At 40.3% G+C, this 18,271-nt stretch overlaps 1 protein-coding gene across 1 annotated transcript in view; it reads left to right on the top strand.

Annotated features, from left to right (window-relative positions):
• Positions 1 to 18,036, top strand: part of EDIL3 (EGF like and discoidin domains 3) — a 231,014-nt gene extending 212,978 nt beyond the window's left edge. The window contains exons 10-11 of the mRNA XM_088054435.1: positions 4,254 to 4,409; positions 14,145 to 18,036. Of these exons, the coding sequence (XP_087910561.1) occupies positions 4,254 to 4,409; positions 14,145 to 14,294 (306 nt within the window). The 3' untranslated portion in view covers positions 14,295 to 18,036. The remainder of the gene's footprint in view (positions 1 to 4,253; positions 4,410 to 14,144) is intronic.
• Positions 18,037 to 18,271: the final 235 nt, after the last annotated feature.

The raw sequence follows: 18,271 nt of genomic DNA, 5'->3' as shown, positions 1-18,271 counted from the left end.
AACAAACTGAAGATTTTAAATACTCCTGAGATGATGAGCAGATGAAGGTCAAGTGAGCCATTTCACCATTATCTTCACTGGGAAACAGAGCCTGGCACTCCCTGGATCCTGAGGGCTCTTTCTCCTCCCTTGGCGCTGCCAGGTTGATGAGGAGTGCGTTATTTTTAAAGACATCTTCACTTTTCACGCACTGGCTCACACCATGGGTTATCCTCACAAAGCATGGGCTCCCTTCAGATCAAATTAAGCCAAAAGATGTGCTGCAAAAGCTGGCCCAGGGTATCTGGCAGTGGAAGCCCCTCAGCACAGCTGTGCAGATGCCCTGTTCTGTGGTGTCAGCGTTGCAGGCCTGCTCCCATTCCCCTGTGCTGTCTGCCAGTGTGAATGCAGAATAACTGTGCTTATTTCCCAGTCTCTGGCATCTTGGGCAGAGCATGGTTGGGTTTTGCCATGTGTTGGAGAGCCAGAGGATGGCTGAAGTTGCAGGGAACCTCTGGTGAGCACCCCACACCGACACCGAGCTGGTGCTGCCCATCCACACAAGCACCACAGAAATATTTCACACTCAGGTGCATTTATCTTTCTGTTTTCCTCAAAGTAATTCCCCTCCAAAACACCCTGAATTGTCTGTAACATCCGAAACAAGGTGGGAAAAGGGAATAGTTACAGCTCTGGAGAGTTCTTGCAAATACAGGATGTTAAACTGTCTTTTGATCAGCTGCTTGTAGAAATGTACATTAACTGCAGACCACAGCTCTTCTTGTAACCAGATACTGATTCTATCAGTTGCAGACTAATTGCCTCTACCTCCTTCTAAATTCTGCTGCACTGAAAAACCCAGAGTCACGTTCTAATCCTGTTAATCACATTCAGCTTTGAAGGGTACACACCGGTTGTGTGTTAATTCAACTTCTCTCCCTGGTAATTTGTTTGATTGCCTGTTACTTGCAGACTGCATTAACTGAATAAAAGTGTTCTGTGTCCTGATGGGAAGTTATGACTTTCATTTAAGCTACTTTAGTGCAGATGTTTTACTTGGAAATTTACGCACTAGAAATCGGTGTAAACTCCCCTCAACTTTCTGCTCTAAAGCAGTTTCAACACAAAAGAACGGAAAGCAAGGTGGAAGGTAATGAGGCTACAAAGCAAAAGCTGCATTTCTTTAATTTAAATAATGATCTTTCTTGCCTGAAGACTTCTCATCTGCCTATGAATAAATAAGATGCTGAAATATGAGATGAAAATGCTGGTGCTATATCCTGCATTCTTTTCCTTCATCTCCAGCAAGACGTGCGGTCTGTATCGTCAAGACCTAGAAGAGAGTAAATTTATTCATTATTTCTTTTTCATTTTTTTTTTTAAAGTCCACACACACATATTCCACACAGTCCTATATGAGTCCTACTGAAAGAAACCTGAGCATATGCCAAATTAGCTTCCAGCTTCACACATAATTTTCTGAACAAGAGTGCAAGGCCACCAGATATGTCCCATATAAGCACAAAACAATCATTACTAGGACATTTTTATTAACACTGGATCTATGTGATAATAAAGATTTATTGTGGTTCTACCTTTGGAATCCCCTGAATCTTAATGAGAATTTTTTTTTTCCCTCCCTGTTCTGAATTTCAATGAGGAGTACTCTGAGTGTCATGGCCATGTTAAATATTTGTCAAATCCTCTCAGTTCACATTCAACATTTTAAAAATAAACAACTGGTTTTGTGAAGGCATTTTTTTTCAAGTTAACAGCAGAGACGTTGACTTTTAGTATAAGAAGCATTCTCTGCTAAAAAGAGGTTACGCTTGTAAAATTGCTAATGTCAAAATTATTTATAAAGAGAATCTAAAGTTGACTCCGAAATGTTTAGTTCAAAAGCTGCCTGAAAGAGTGGACCAATTAGTAATTCCTTGCCAGATCAGTCTTCTTAGAAAAACAGACTATCCATTTAGACTCCAAAATATTTGGAAGCAAGGTCTGGAGACCTGGTGTTTATTAATTCATGAAAGACTTATTCTAATTAGCAGCGCTCATTTCCCAGGGGCCCACTTAGGAGCCCAGCTCCCCTGCACTCCTTGCAGAAGAGAAAAGCCCCTTCAAGCCATCCATGAAAGCTCCCAAAGCAATGTCCTGCTCTGATTGAGTGCCTCTCTCTCCCACCACTGAAAAAAGAGCAAACAGAAAGAGTTCTGCCTGCCAGGGACACTTCCCTTCATATCCTGGGGTGCCCCAACATTGCTACTGGCAGTAAAAGGTGGCAATAAATTAGCTGGTTCTGCTAAAACCAAAATTCTTGAGCCATTTACAGGCCCTGACATTTCCCCTCGCTCTCTTGGTATCTCAGTATTGAGCATTTTAAGTCGTTCCTTTCCTGAGAAGGATTTACTACTCATTATTTGCTACTCTTTGCTCCAGTGTTGGGACCTCCATGCTTCCCTTGTTTGATTGCTCTGAACAATGAAATTTTCCCCTTCTATTCTTATAAATGTACTCTTACAGGTACTTTTACCTGTAAATAAAGGTACTTTCTTTACCTTTCTGTGCTTTCTTCTTTACCTAGTCACAGGATCCCAGGATGGTCTGAAGGGTTGGAAGGGACCCCAAAGCCCACCCAGCCCCACCCCCTGCCATGTGCAGGGACACCTCCCTCTATCCCAGGTTGCTCCAAGCCCCATCCAACCTGGCCTGGGACACAAATCCAAACCCCAGAGTCCCTCTTCCAAAGGCACTGTCCAGGACCAGCTGATTTCTCAAGCTGGTTTTTGTTTCTCCTCTCTTTCTTAATTTCTTACTCTCCACATCACATCAGTTCTTCTGCCCAGCCCCACATTCCATCCAACACCAGTTTGCTCAGAGGGCCTCAGCTTCCCAAAAATCCACCACTGGGTCGTCAGCATTTGATCAGCCAGAGATTCTTTATTTCTTCACTTTACAATTTATTTGGGTTTTTTTTCCTGTAAAAACATGTCAATCACCTGCTTGTGGAGTTCAGCACTCCTCTCACTTTACTGTAATATTTTCACTCTGAGTCTCTCTCGCCTGATTTAAGGGGCAATATTAAAAATGCCAACTGCTCCACAGCCATTTATCGTTTTAAATAAATCCACCTTTTTTTTCTTTATTATTTCTCTTTTACTGACTCGCCACATCACTGGAGGACACAGAACAAAACCTCAGTTATACTCTCAAATTTCAAGAAGATATCAGTTTTGATAGGGAGTTCAGCTCCTTCATTCTGCCTCTGAAATTACACTATTAGGTCAATTTACTTTTGTTATTGCATTCTCTTTCTTGATGATTTTAATCCAAGGCATCTGGCCCAAATCTGTTGCATTCAGTGTTGGGTTCTGGCTCAAAAAGAACTGATCACAGACATGCTGACTCACGTGGAAACCACTTGAAAGATTTTATTAGGCTTTAAGACTCCTGTCTTGCATTTTTAAAAAGCCTTGTGCTAAGATTACAAAATAAAGAACTCAAAAAAAAAAAAAAAATTAAAGAAATGAGAAACTTTGAGCTTTTGAAGCAGAAAAGGAAATAAAGGAATAAACTGAGAAGGAATTTCAGGAGAAAAGAAGCATGAGAACAAATGTTTTAAGAGACTTACTAAAGCATGGGCTCATGAATTGAGAAGGAAATGGAAAGACACTTGGGGAGTCAGCCATGTATTCTGATTATCAGGAGCACATGGAAGAGTTTTTAGCTGCAAATCATTCCCAGTGTTGATTAACTGTTTTTTTTGGGGCTATGCATGATACTCAGGAGAAAGGTGTGATGTTACTCCATGTTGTGTCATTAGGTGGTATCAAAGATAAAGTGAAAAAAAAAAAAGGAACCTAAAGGTAAATTGATTGACTTAGAGCTTGGAGAAGTAAAATTATTGTCCACAGTGTCAGCACACACTGGGAGGACAAAAGCTGAACCATTTTACTTTGGTGTATTGCAAAACCAGACTGAAACTCTTCTAATTATGTTCTCCTCTGTTGGTTTTTGTTTATTTTTTAAAAAAAATTGTTTGTTTGTTGTTTTTTTGGTTGGTTGGTTGGTTTATTTTTGTTTGTTTGTTTGGGTTTGTATTTTTTTTCTTTTGTTTTCTTTTTGGATTTTTGGGGGTTTTTTTTGTTTGCTTTTTGGTTGGCTGGTTTCTTGGTTGTTTTTTTTGTTTTGTTTTGGGGGTTTTTTGTGGTGTTTTTTTGGGTTTTTTTTTTTGCTTGTTTTGTTTTGTTTTAATTTTAAACTGTTCTCTTTAGGTTGACCTGCTCATCCCTACAAAGATCACTGGGATAATCACCCAAGGAGCTAAAGATTTTGGCCACGTCCAGTTCGTGGGGTCCTACAAGCTCGCTTACAGCAACGATGGGGAGCACTGGAAAATATACCAGGACGAGAAGCAGAAGAAGGACAAGGTAAAGCAGGGGGAAAAATGGGAATTTTGGTGCTGGCAACACCACTGGTTATTATTTCAGGGGGTTCCAAGTGCATGGATCTCACACACAGGGTGAATAAAAGAGTCAACACTCACAGTGTTATATCACAGCCACCAGGGCCATGCACCTGATTTAGTGCTGTCAATTTCACAAATTAACACAAATTTCATAAATTTGGGGGCATGAAACTTCACAGTTCTCCATTAATCAGAGATATTTCTTCATTTAACCCTAGAGCAGAAGGTGGGTAAACAGCAGTGTATTTGTATATTCAAACAAAGAGTGTTTCAGTGCGTTTTTTGGTAAGTATGGACTATTTTTAATTATTTCCTGTGAAGCACATCCTTGTTACCCAGACATTTTGGACTGATTTTTTTTTTCCTGGAAATTAATGGCTAGGGTTTCAAATACCCACTGAAAATATTATTTTTATTATGCTATAAAATGAATATGAAACATAAAAAAAAAGGTTTCACAACTTCCTAAGCAAATGTTTAATGAGAGGCATAGGGAAAGTACAGGTTTACTGATTGATTTACCTGGAAGCATTTAACTTTTCTCTCGTTATTCATTATACCTTTCCTTTAAATTGAATAAAACTTTTATACTGCAAATACCTGAATTTCATAATGACATCTGCTAAGAGAAATACTGCAGCATGTGCATCGCTTAGGGACATGTTAACCAAGACAACAAAATGTGAATTATTTATTAAACGTCTTAGTGGGGTTATGTCTGATTGAAACAAAAGACAAATTTATTGAAATACCAGATGGCTGATGTGTCTGATAACTTCTCAAATCTGGGTATTCAGGGTGATAAATGTTCAGACTTCCTCTTACATTTCTTAGTATAAGTAAAAATTTCTCAGGAAATAAACCAACAATATTCTTCACGTAAGTCAATTAATTTTATTTCAAACAGTGAGAAAACCTTTGATATGCACCGAAATTTACTGTGTGAGTACAGGGAGAGCTAATGATGAGGGAGTTAGACAGCTGCATCTCCCACATTTTAGATTTTAGATTTAGATTTTAGATTTTAGCTGATTGATTAAATGTCTTTGATTAGGTGAATGTGTCCAAAAATAGTGGACTGGGTATTGGCATGACTGTAAAACGTGTCTGCATTGTCAGGCCCTGCCATCCCCACACTGTGAATTCCCACTCCTGACACCCAAATGTCACCTCACCGTGGTTTCAACCCAAAATGAGACTCTTTTTTCCGAAAGGATTTTGGATAGGGAAGACAAAACCAGCTGTTTTGGCCACCTGGCAGAGGAGGTTCTGACACCGGTGGCCCTGGATGTGTCTGGTGTAAATGGCTATCAGATAAAAATTGTAAACAAACAGCTCGCCTTTCTCAGGCATTCCAGGAATACACCCAGTTAGTGGCTGCAGTACACATCCTGTTTTAAATCCCTGGTGTTTAAAAAGAGGGGGGAAGTGAAAGAAATGACTTCTCTAGGCCAAACCTGCGCTGTGGATGCTTGCATTCATTTTATTGTAAAGAAGAACATGGGTTGGAGTCCCTGGTGATAACACAGTCGCAGCAAATCTAAAAGAAAATGCACTCTGACTTAAAGTACTCTTCTAGTCTATTTTTATTTTTTTTTTTGGTCAAAGCAATTAAATTGTTTTTGCCTTCTTCATCAGATGGACTGTTAATTGCTGCAGACATATTCCATTAGGAAAAATGGAATGCTCTTAAGCGTGGTCTCGTTTGAACACGTCACACCCTGTATTAATTTACATCCCTGAGAATAAAATAGTTGCATATTATTATAATTCTTTAACAAGTCAAGATCAATTAAAAGCACAGCAAGATCAAATGCACTTCACTGGAAATTAGAAGTTAGGGTATTCTGAATCTAAATTTGTACAAAATAAACAAGTTCACTGGATTTGAGTCTAGACCTCAGCCTTTGATACACAAACATCAAACTAAAATATCTGCCTTTGGGGTGTTTTTTATCTATATCACAAACATCCAGAAAAGCTAAAAGTTTGATGACAGAGTCTGACTTTGCAGAAGTCACTGAACTTGGCAAAACTTTATAGGATGTAGGACTGGAAAGGGTCTCAAGACAGCACTTAAGCACAAACCTTTTGACTTCCAAAGGCACTGTGGTCCTCTCCTCCTGTGCCCTCAGCATAAAATGGGATTCAGGAACCCCCAAGCCCCTTCCTGGCACTTGGAGTGGGTGCAGAAAGTTAAATTTCAGGGCTAAGGCTTAATTTGTTCACCTGTCCTTCACCTCAGACAAGGCTGTACCATCCTCCATCAGATTATCATTTAATATCTTCCAAGAGACAGATTGTGATGAAAATTCCATAAACAGTCAGCTCCATTGTTAAAATATCCTCCAAAGTGGGAAGGTGGTTTATCCCCCTTGCTGCCACACACCCACCCTGTCCTCAGAGGACACAAAAAATATACGATTTTATCTTCATTTTTTTTCTTTTTGTTTCGGTTGGAGCACTTCAACCTATTCCTTCTCAGTTTCCATCATCCATTTCACGACTGAGAATACAAAAAATTTCTTCAGCCAGAGGAATGGAGTGTCACCCAGTAAACCCTTTTTGACACCCAACCCCTCCTCACCACTCCAGCTGGGTGGATGCAGCGTTCCCATGGGATTTTCCCACTGGACAGAAACCCAGGCCTGCGTGCACTGGGACAGAAATATAAATAAAAATGAAATCACAAGGAGAAAAAGCAATGCTGCACCTCACCCATGAGGAACAGGAGAGGAACAGCATCACTGGTCCTGTCTGACATTATCACCTTTGCACAGGATCCACCACAATTTCTTTATATTAAGGTTTAACAAGATTTAAGGATATTAAGGATAATAAGATTTGCTCCCAAATGCAAGAAAACTGTGAAAGAAACCAACTTTTCATAGCAAAAAGTTCTGTGAAAGGTTACATCTGTTTTCAGGAAATACAGAAGGGAGGTAAAAGGTAGATAGCAACGACTATCAACAGCAGCGAGCATTAATTATTCATATTTTACCCTCATTAGCTCTATTTATCAGCTGAACATCTTAATTTATTCTATGAAGGATAGAACACAAAGATTTCTTATTTCTCCTGCAGGTGATTTAGTCCCCTGAAATCATCCTGTGGCCCTTGTTTAACCATCAAAAAAGTTTAGGGGAAAGGTGACTCCAAAACATTTCAGGGAAAGGAAAACAGGGTGAAAGAAATTAAAAAAAAAAAAACAACTTTAAAGTCAGAGACACAAAAATTATGGAGATATTGGTAGGGTATTAACAATGACTTGTGGCTGAATATTGTGACTTTAGAATGAAATTGTGATTTTATAATTTAGGCAAGAGCTGAGAACTTAATCCCATCTGGTGCTTAGCATCTCACTGCTGATCTGTTTGCAGGATGAGTCCTACAACATCAGCAGATCTTGCTGAGAGCCTGGGGCTGTTCACTTATCCCTCCCCATCATTTTCTGAAGTTCATTTACAAAGGAGAAAATTACTGGTCTCTTGTATTATGTTGTATACAATGCATTAAGTTTTATTTATATATTTATATATATTCTATATTTATATTATATATATATATAAAATATATTTTAATCTATAAATATTTATACTTATATTTATATGTAGATATATATATTGATTAGGTATAGATATAATGTGTATATATATATATATATATATATATATAAAAATACATAAAATATAATCTCTTGCACACTGCAAATTGGGTCAGTCCTTAACAAAACAGTGACTTAGAGGAGAAGGAAACAGGGTGTTCTGTTTTTGCACTGTTTTACATGGAATAGCTGTTCCAGGAACAGTGTCTCCTGCAGCTCCTGCTTGGCTCCTTCTATTTTAATGGCCAGTCATTTCATTTCACATCTATGCTGATGTGACAAATCCGTGTCAAAAAGTTCTGGGAGGAGGAAAAAAAAACAAACAACCAAAAAAAGCACCACAAATGGAGCCTTTCCCATTCATTTTAAATAGTGTTTGAATGAGTTGCTTGGAAAAAAAATATGAAATCTTTGCCTGTGGCCTTCAAGGAGCAAAATAAATTACATTGCAGGCTGTCACGTAGGAAGAAAATGTATTTTAGAAACAGGACCAGAGCTAATAGCTATCTTGTATTTCTCAACTAGAGGTCAGTAGCTCACTGTGCCTCCAGAGCTGAGGACGTCCAAACCAAACCTGACCTTTTTCTTTTTTTCCCTTTTTTTAATCACATTCCACATGTGATTTATAAATTGCACAGCCTGCTGTAGGTAACTCAAGGCCAGCTGCAGTGTCAAATGGCATTTCAGAGGCTGTTTTTTTACAGGAAGATGAGAACATTTGAAAGTAGCCTAAAGGAGTCTGGCAGTCTGCAGCAGTGCCAGACATCACCACCAGCCATCAGAAGTGCAATTAACTGCAGGTAGACAATATCCAGTATGCAAATGGACACTGAGTTTGTGCACAAAATGATGAACCAGTTAGAGTTTGTACATTTCTCAGTGTACAGTCCATTGCCAGGGCGAGAGGAGACAGGAATCTGCTTATCAGAGAAAAGTTAGATCATGCCAGGTTAAAAATCTCCCTGCTAGTTTTGCTAATGTATTTCTTCTGATGATGTTTAGTTATTATAATGCCATTATAATGTGTTTACACAGATAGATTCAATTCCTACATATAATCTACATACTTGTCACAGGTAATTAATTTTTTTGAGTAATACAGCTAAAATTATTAATATTTGATAGCATTACCTGCAATAATAGTGGTAATTTCTAATCTAAGTGACTTCTTATCTGCACTGGTTTAAATTACAAGTGAATTCCACCACTTTGAGCTGAATTATCATGATTTGTGTCAGATGAAGATCTAGCTATGCTCATTTCAGGTGTGCCCTCAGCACACACCTCTCTCCCTCACACCACACCAAAAGCTGGGGGGAGACAAAATGGGCTGACAAAAAGACAAAAAGACATAATGCTGATATTAGTAACTTACCTTGAATTTCTGTAAGCATTTCTGGAGGCAGTTTAGTCTTCAAAATATTTCTCTTTTTGGCTTTGAACCTCCTGCAAGCCATGTAGAGTGGACTAAATACCCTTTTTTGTAGCATCAGCATGTGGTTCAGATGGGAAAGACAGTGTGAGAATGTGAGAGCATGTTTCATAAGTTTAAAAGTTTTATCTCCCTCTATCTGTTCTGAACAGAGAAATAATGTTTTTTTCTCCTCTTATTTGTTCCAAAAATGCACGTGCCCACAAACACATCCATGTGTCACCTTTATTTTTCTAAATATTGAGATGTTCTGCACTGAAGAAAGCTCCAAACAGGCACCATGACTGGATACTCTTTATAAAATATTCTTCCTCTAATATGAGCAAGATTAACTGCTCCATGAAATGACATTTTTAAAATATTCTGCTCAGTGTGAAAAAATGTTGTTAAGGTACAGCAGACAACATTCCTTTCCCTGAGCTGCTAATCTTCAGGTATTTCTCCTAAATTATTCTGTCTTAGAGCAGTTTTCTTTTTAAAATTCTAATCAGCTTACATTGTCATTATCTGGATTTTCTGCTAATGCCATAAAACACTTTGTTTACGTTGAAAAATCTCACTGATTGTTTGGAATCAAGACATTCAAATTGCTTGCTGGACACAAGTATAAACGATTTTTGTTTGTATTTCAGACTTTTCAGCAGAGAATATCAGTACCTTTCACTCTTTTTTCCACAGAGTAATCATGAATAAAGTTATCATATTTAAATGCAGCATGCATTTTCTGGCTTTTTTTTTTTTTAACAGCAGCCACAAGAGACTGGGCTACAGAGGAGCTACACATGGGTGTGGAGAGTCTGTATGTGTAAAGCTGCTAGTTTTCAGTAAATATCCCAGATTTACAACTAGGACTGCTAGCACTGAGTAAATATCCCAGCAAGTTACACCTTTTGAGTGGGCAGGCTGACATAAATAGATAGAGACACTGTAAAATCTGAAACGCTCTACAACAGGGTTGTCAAAAAGCGGGAGCTGTTTGATCCGCTTGTACAAAAGAAAAGTCACCTTGTAACGTGGCAGCCACTGGCAGGTTTCGTCCAAAGGACAGACCATCCTGTAGTAGATGACCAGAAAATTAGAGTGATGCCAGGGGATTTCAGCTTTTACATTTCCCATGCATTTGTAACCCTGCAGGTCTTTGGGGTAGAACCCCAAACCCCATGTGCAGGGTCAGCTGCTGCTTCCCCATTTGGGTCAGACCCAGCAATTCCTCTCCAGGCCTGGCAATCAAGGACACCTCAGTGCCTCAGGCCCCAGAAATGCAAACAAAAGGGAGCTGGGGCAGCAAACTGGGGCTGAATGGCTTCATCAATTCCTGCAGCTGCAATTGGGAGATCAACCCCCGGTGTGCAAATGGAGCAGACTTAGAGAAGTGGGAAACCCGTCAGGCCTGCTCCATTTTGGGTGCAGCCCTGGGGGGCTTTGTCTGCCGTAAATGTACCTGAAGGCCCTTCAGCAAATACAGCTGCTTTTTATTCCCTTCACTTGGCCTGGCCTCTGCTTTCAGGTAGATCCAAAAAGGCATCAGGAAAAGTAAGGTTATTATTCTTCCCTAGTGCCCTTTCCCAGCTCTTAAATTTTTATTTTTTTTCTTTCCCCTGTCTGTATCCTTAATAGCCCCAGCTGTTTTTCCCCCCTCACAATTTACCTGATCTTTAGCAGTGGTGAAAGGCTGTGGAAGCTGTGCCACGGTTTAATTATGTGTTGAAAGGGGAGCTGTGACCTTTAGATGGCTCTGGACGACCCTGCTATCATTGCCTGTCGCCTCCTGGCCCTGCTGAGGGGACACTGCACTATTGCCTGCTATTGATTTTCCCCACGCCACTTACGGTTTTATAGACATCTACAGTATCTCCTCTCAGCCTGGAGAGACTTATCTGTTTAACAACTCCCATAAAAACCTTCTTTTTGCTGCTTCTTTCTCTGTGTTTGCTGTTTTGGGATGAGGCAGGAGCAGACTCGCACTCACCCAGAGCTGAAAATGAGGGTGTGCACTGACACGTTGGTAAGTTGCATTCTGGTCTGTGTTTCTTCAGCAAAATAGGGTTATTTCATCACTGGGATATTATTTTTTTTTTTTCCTTTAATAGAGCATTGTATTGTAATTCCAACATCAGCCTCTGGAAACTGACAAAATCATGGCAGTCTTCAGAGCTGTCCTGAAAAATACTGCTCAGGAAAGAAAAAAAAGTGTGAGGAACGGGCATTGAGAGGCATCAGCTTTTCAAGGGTTTTAATTGCTTTGGTGGCTTATTTAGTATTGACTGCTTGGCCATAAAGCAGCAGGTAAGTAAAGAAAAATTACTTTTAGCTACAGGAGTAGCTCTTTTTTCTACTAATAAATCATGTGTTGTCCTTTGTCCTCCCCACTCCTTCCAAATTCCTTGACTCCATTAGTGAACTGAGGCTAAAGGAAAATGAAGAGTGGGAAAGGACATCGTTTTTCCCATAAGAAATTTGCCATGAGGCCATAGAAAAAGAAGAGTAGATTTCCTTTAGAATGTTGTGTTTCATGCAGGTCACTTTCGTAGATGCTGACAGTGCTTCCCTTACTTTCTGATTAATTTATTTCCCTAAAATCCTTCTTCTGATATAGTACATTTAGTTAATTTCATGAAACTAGATCTTGAATTTTGAGGGAAGGTGTACTTCATATTTGCATAAAATAACATCTGAGACAGATCAGTTAGGCTTCAAGCCATAATGATATCATGCATGAGTTAAAACTAAAATTTAATTCTTGTTTTCCTGCTGTAAGTAGATGACATAATCTCCCTCCTTCAGCTGTATTTGTTGCTGGTTTTGCATCACATAATTTTATTTACCTTGCATATCTACATGCAGATATAAACACTGGGGCTGTAGAAATGTTCCTTTGTCTAGCCTGGCAAAAAATATCAACAGATACTTGTCTTGCATGTACAAGAAATCAAATTAAAAACAAAAACCACTTTTAAGCTTTCCTAGCTGCTTTTTGGCGTTTGGGAAGTGCCACTATAATATCAATTATGAACCTAGTGCCTTTTATTTTTTTGATACAAATTAAACTGGACTTAAGGTGCAAACCTTGTTAGCCCAAGCTCTGCTGATTTGTGTATCACCACTATACTTGGGCAGCAAACAATTTTCCCTGTGCTAAATAATTTGGGTTTTCTTTCCTTAGAGCCACAAACCTGATGTTTCTGTGGCCATTTTCTCTGTTACCTTATCCATCTATCAGAACTCCCACATCCCTTCACGCTCCCACCTCTGATGGCAGACAAGAAGGGGAATTCTTCACTTCTAAAGAGCATCACCTGAGGAGGGGACAGATTTTCAGATTTTCACTGGAGAGAAGCTTCCAAAATCCAAAGAGGTGCAGCATGGGGACCAAAGAGCTTTGTGAACTTGCCACAAAGGAACCAGAGTCAGGGCTAAAATTTTAGATCAGCCACCATGGACTTCAAACTCTGATATATTCCCAAGAACTTCTAGGAAAGCTGTAATTCTACATTAATTTAGTCATATAAGCACTTCTCCAGGAGGTCCATATTCTTCTCTGCATGATGCAAATGACAGTCATTCATTTCAAGTTGAAAAGCCATCAGGTCCCTTTTTTACAAATGAGAAGTGAATTGGCTGACATTTTAAGAGAATGAACATTTCCCATAAAAACTGAAAATAACCCAAGGGGATAATCCGATCATTTTGCCAAAAATTGGTGCTGTGGCCTTTGAAATTAAATAGTGGCTTGCAGGGGAAAAATCTGGCACTGATTTATCACAGACAGGAGTTTTATAACTCACTTTTGTGTGAGTTAACCAATACAGGTGGAAATAAGATTGTAACATGCACTGTACTTGCTAGGATGTTTTACTTTTATCACAGCTTGAACCCCCTAATTCATCTGCTGACTTTTGTCTGACATGAGAACATAATAGCCTTGATAATCACCAATTTCATAAGGGTTTATATAGTTGCATCCCAGCTATAAGTGATGTAAGTGATACAATAAAAATTCTTAACCTTAATTATTAATGTTATTTTCTCAGAAACAGTAACAGGATCTCCTGGGATTAATTTGAGGTGGTACAAATGCCAAGTGAAAAGACATCTAATTTTTTAAATGTTAACGATTTTTTGTGTAACTTGCAGAGCGTGGCCCTGGCAGAACCATGAGTGAAGCTTTGAGTAGAAGGCTCTACCTGCACCTTGGGCTGAGTGTGAATGAATCACAAGGTCTTAGCAGAGGCAGAGGCTCATGGAATCACAGATTTGGGTTGGAAGGGACTTTAAAGCCCACCCATTCCCACCCCAGGCACGGCAGGGCCAGCTCCCAGTGTCCCAGGAGCTCCCAGCCCCAATGTCCAGCCTGGCCTTGGGCACTGCCAGGGATCCAGGGGCAGCCCCAGCTGCTCTGGGCACCCTGTGCCAGGGCCTGCCCACCCTGAGAGCGAAGGATTCCTTCCTAAAACCTAACCCAAACCTTCTCTTTGCCTCTTCAAACCTTAAGTTTAGACAGCACTAAAAGTTGTGCGTCCCGACAGTAAAAGCTCAAGGCGGATCCAGGGCCGTCGGAGTTTCACCGCAGGCCGGGCGGCCTTAAAGCACCTCTCCTCTGCCTCCCCCGCAGATGTCCCAGGGGAACTTCCACTAAAACCACCCCGTTGCTTCCCCCACAGGTGTTCCAGGGGAACTTTGACAACGACACGCACCGCAAGAACGTGATCGAGCCGCCGATCTACGCCCGGCACGTGCGCATCCTGCCCTGGTCGTGGTACGGCCGCATCACCCTGCGGTCCGAGCTGCTGGGCTGCGCGGCCGAGGACTGAGCCCACCCTGCTCCCGCCGTAGATGAAGAAGCCTGTAGGATGCTGAGTGGGGTTTTTCCATGAACCAGTGCTCGCTCATTTTTATGGTAGGCCGCTAGCTGTCTTTCGCCAGGAGGTCTAAGCCTGCCCTTTTAAAACGATCCGAGTTTTTTTGCCCTTGAAATCTGTTGGTGTTGTCCCTTCTGCTGTGGAATTATCCTCCTAGTTCTCCTTTGAGTTGTTCACCACCAGTTGAAACGCGTTGAGGGAAAAGATGAAAAAAAACAGCAGCATCCTTTTTACAAGGGAAGAGAAATAGTGTGACGAAGCTCATTTGCAGCTTCAGGAACATTGGGCTGAGTTCTCCATAAACCATACCACCATCTTACTTGCAAAAAGTGATACTGCAGCTTTTAGCAATAAGTTTACTTGGGGATGACTGCATTATAGTAATTGTGCCTATATCAAACAATGTCAGTTCTTATGACAAATATTTTGGGAAATTCTCCACGGTACTGTGAAACACAGTACCTGCGATGTTTCAAGCTACCTTTCACCACTTTCATCCAGACAGCAGAGTCCACGCACCTGGAGGGTTTTCCTAACTGCCCCATTTTCCTTCTCTATTTTGCATGCTGTAGACACGGCCTCCATCTTTTGTCTTTAGTATAGCACTGCTGGGTGTTGTTTTCCTTGGAAGATGTCACCTCCTTGCATATGTAACCAGCTCAGTGTAATATGAAGTTGACTAACTTGCCAAAGTTTATGGATTTTTGCAAAATTCCCGTGCTTTTTCACGTAGACTAAGGTGAGGCACCAGGGTGCTTGTGGTGCCTCGTCTTGGCTGCCCACACAGCGCATCAGAAATCCCATTCCAGGATGATTTGTCCAGGGGTGAGCTCGCAGCCCCGGACTGTGGTCTGCCCACCCTTTCACAAATACACTGCTTTCACAAATGCTCTGAATTCCTGCGAGGAGGAAAATGCGGGGTGAAGGAACCAGGTGCTAAAAGACACATGGGGAGGAATGACTCCCTTACTGCCAGGAAACCCTCTCTCTTTAGGCTCTTCCTAAAGTCACAGCTTTCCTCCCCAAAAGGTAAGAGGTGACCTAGGAGCACACGAAAGCCTGGCCCTTGGCACGCTCTGCTCCTAAAAAGTCTTTTCAGACACACACCAGTGAGCCACAAGGAGCCTGTTTCCTACCATGCCCCATCTACAGGAATGCTTCACACACAGCACGATAGCAACCCCAGTCTAAAAATTAGTTTTTTAGGAGGAAAAGTGGAGCAGTAGGCAGGGGGGCATTCTCCCCTGTGCCTCAATTTCCCCTGCTAATTGAGATAACAATACCAACCTTTGAGGAGCAACCCAAGTTCCCTTGGAGTAAAGTGCTCTGTGACCACATTAGAGCAGCACCTCAGCCCAAAAAGGATCCCGGGACAGGGAGTGAGGGGGCATTTTATCTGTTACCTGAAACAACAGCACTTGGGATTACTGCCAACCTTTTAATTTCATAACATGCTGACGTGGAGAGAAAGAGAGAATGAGAGAGAGAGAGAGAGATGTGCAGCTGCATGTTTTAGCAAACGTCACCGAACTTATACTTTCTGTCACTGTTCCATTCTCACCAAAACTCTGAAGTATAAATTTGGGCACTGCTTCCCAGGCCAGCAGCTAGCTGGCCCACAATCTGCAAAAGGGCAAAGTTTACCTTGGAAACAAAATGGTTTGGATTTCGAAAAAACCTGCATTTAATCACACATTCTCCACCACAGACTAAATATATATTATCCATTGAACTGTGAAAGACTCTAGAATAGCAGCCAGGAATTTTACATACAAGAATTGGGGATATAATGGTGGCGGTTTTCTGATAGTGTCACTTAAACTGTCACATTTTAGCAAACAGAACACCCTGCCTCTACAAAATGACTTAATCCTTAAACTGTATTTATACAAGTATTTATTTTATAAGGCTTAGACATTTAAAGACTTCTAAAGAAGAGTCCTGTAAAGGTAAAAGTATGTGTAAGAAATGTTTAGGTCCTGTGCAACACTGCTAAGTTTGTTCTTTATTTTTTACTTTGTGCTGCATAACAAAAGCCACTAGACTGTTACTGTCTTGTCTGTAACTGTGTTAACAGCATTCCTTAATGATGTATATATGGAGTGGTCTTCAAGCAAAAGGAGCAATTTTAAAGAGAAAGTCAACCACCTTGGTGGTACTTCTAATGTAAAAAAAAAAAAAAATTAAATCTGAATAATGGAGGACAAGTCTATCCCCACATTAAATCTGCCTGTATTTTGAAATTTTGGTTTTTGGTTAAAAAAAAAAAACCAAACAAAAAAACCCAAAAAACTAGTTCCATTTATCTCTTTAGGGTGTTCACACACAATACTTTAAGTGTTTTAAATACATTTTTCCTACTATGGGAGAGCAGTTGACCCTGAATTTAATTACAGGTATGAAGAATAGCATGCAGATATTTCACTAACTGATTGTATCCAAAAATCAGACAGCCATTTCAGAAAATTAGACTTTTTGCATTAATGTTCTTTTGAAATATTTGGTTTATATTCTTAATGTTGGTTTGGGTTTTTTTTTTCATGTTATTCATCTTTTGCCACTTCAGTTTTGCTTTTGAATTAATATTTCTTGGTTTAGTAAATTAACTGTAATCCCTTCATCTGCACATAGAGTTTTCATGTGATGTAACACAGTAATTTTAATTTGGTATTAATTTTTGTGCTGAGTATTTTCACCCTCAAGTCCTGAGTCAGCTGCCAGCAGTCTTCACAGCCTGCAAGGACAGCTCCACACCTTGTGATAATTCTCCATGACAATACATTAAAAAAATCAAATATCCGATGTCCTCACAATTTCAACCAGCATGCTAGTGGTTTTTCCAATGGCATTATTCCTCACCTACCAAAAAGCCATCTTGGAATGGCATTTCCAGCAGCAAATTCTGCTCCCAGGTGTCAGCAGGATCAGTCTGACATGGCTCTTGGTTTAAGCAGAATCCTTCAGATTTAACAGAACAGGTAGGAATCAGATTAGGGGATAGAATTAAACTTTTTCCCTCTGATTTTATATTTTTGTCTAGGTGCATACTATTGCCATAAGGGGCACGTTATAAATTAACACAACTGTTCTCTCCCAGTGAAAGCAACCAGCCCCCAAAAAACAGAAGAGCAGGACAGGAGACATCCCTTTAAGAGGGGACAGAGGAAAGCTCGGAAATGATCCTTGACTTCTGTACTAATTGCTAACAACGGCATTGAGCAAGGCCAAAAGTGTTCTCCTAATTAAATTTCACCCTGAAGCAGTTAAGTATTTGCAGGCAGGCTTCACCTTTATGTTGCTGGGTAATGTGCTACATTTACAGCCTGGGAAATTTAGCACTGGCACGAGGCTCCTTTTTATCCGCGCTAAGGGCCCGTCGCCTCAACTGGCTCTGGATCTGAGGTTGACTTTCTCTTTTGGAATGGCTGCATACAAATTAAGTGTCAGTTTTGAAGACTAAGGATACTAAATGAGTGTATCTTTGCTATACAACCAATGTGAACTATAATATTCAGTGCTGGCTTCTGATGTGTCAGTAAGTACAGAAGTATCTCGGACACAAACGACCTTTGCAACCTTTCAAGCTGTGTGGTATTCAAATGGTTTTGTATATACCTAAATCATGTAGAGCGATGTAAAACCAGTACAACCTTGTCTAGTCTTCAAACTTAACAATAAAACTTTTGAAAAATGAGGCAGTTTCCTTGGAGCTGTTATGTTGCAAGACCTTGAAGGAGACGACAGCTAATCTCACTGGCGGCAAATGTGGAGCAGAGATATGACGTGGTGTTTTCCTGGATCCATCCACGGGGTCTTTGTGGTAGGTTAAGTTTGTTCCTGGCAAAATCAGCAGTTGGTGCTGTGCTCCCCTCAATGTGTTCCCTTTGTTCTTCCAGATTAAAAAAAATAAAACAAAAAACAACCCAAAA

The sequence above is a fragment of the Pseudopodoces humilis genome, chromosome 4 (assembly GCF_049639895.1).
Source record: "Pseudopodoces humilis isolate 2021_Gansu_Grassland_sample_001 chromosome 4, ASM4963989v1, whole genome shotgun sequence".
Taxonomy (NCBI): Eukaryota; Metazoa; Chordata; class Aves; order Passeriformes; family Paridae; genus Pseudopodoces; species Pseudopodoces humilis.
The sequence above is the reverse complement of the archived record's forward strand: the minus strand, read 5'-3'. Positions and strand labels throughout refer to the sequence as shown.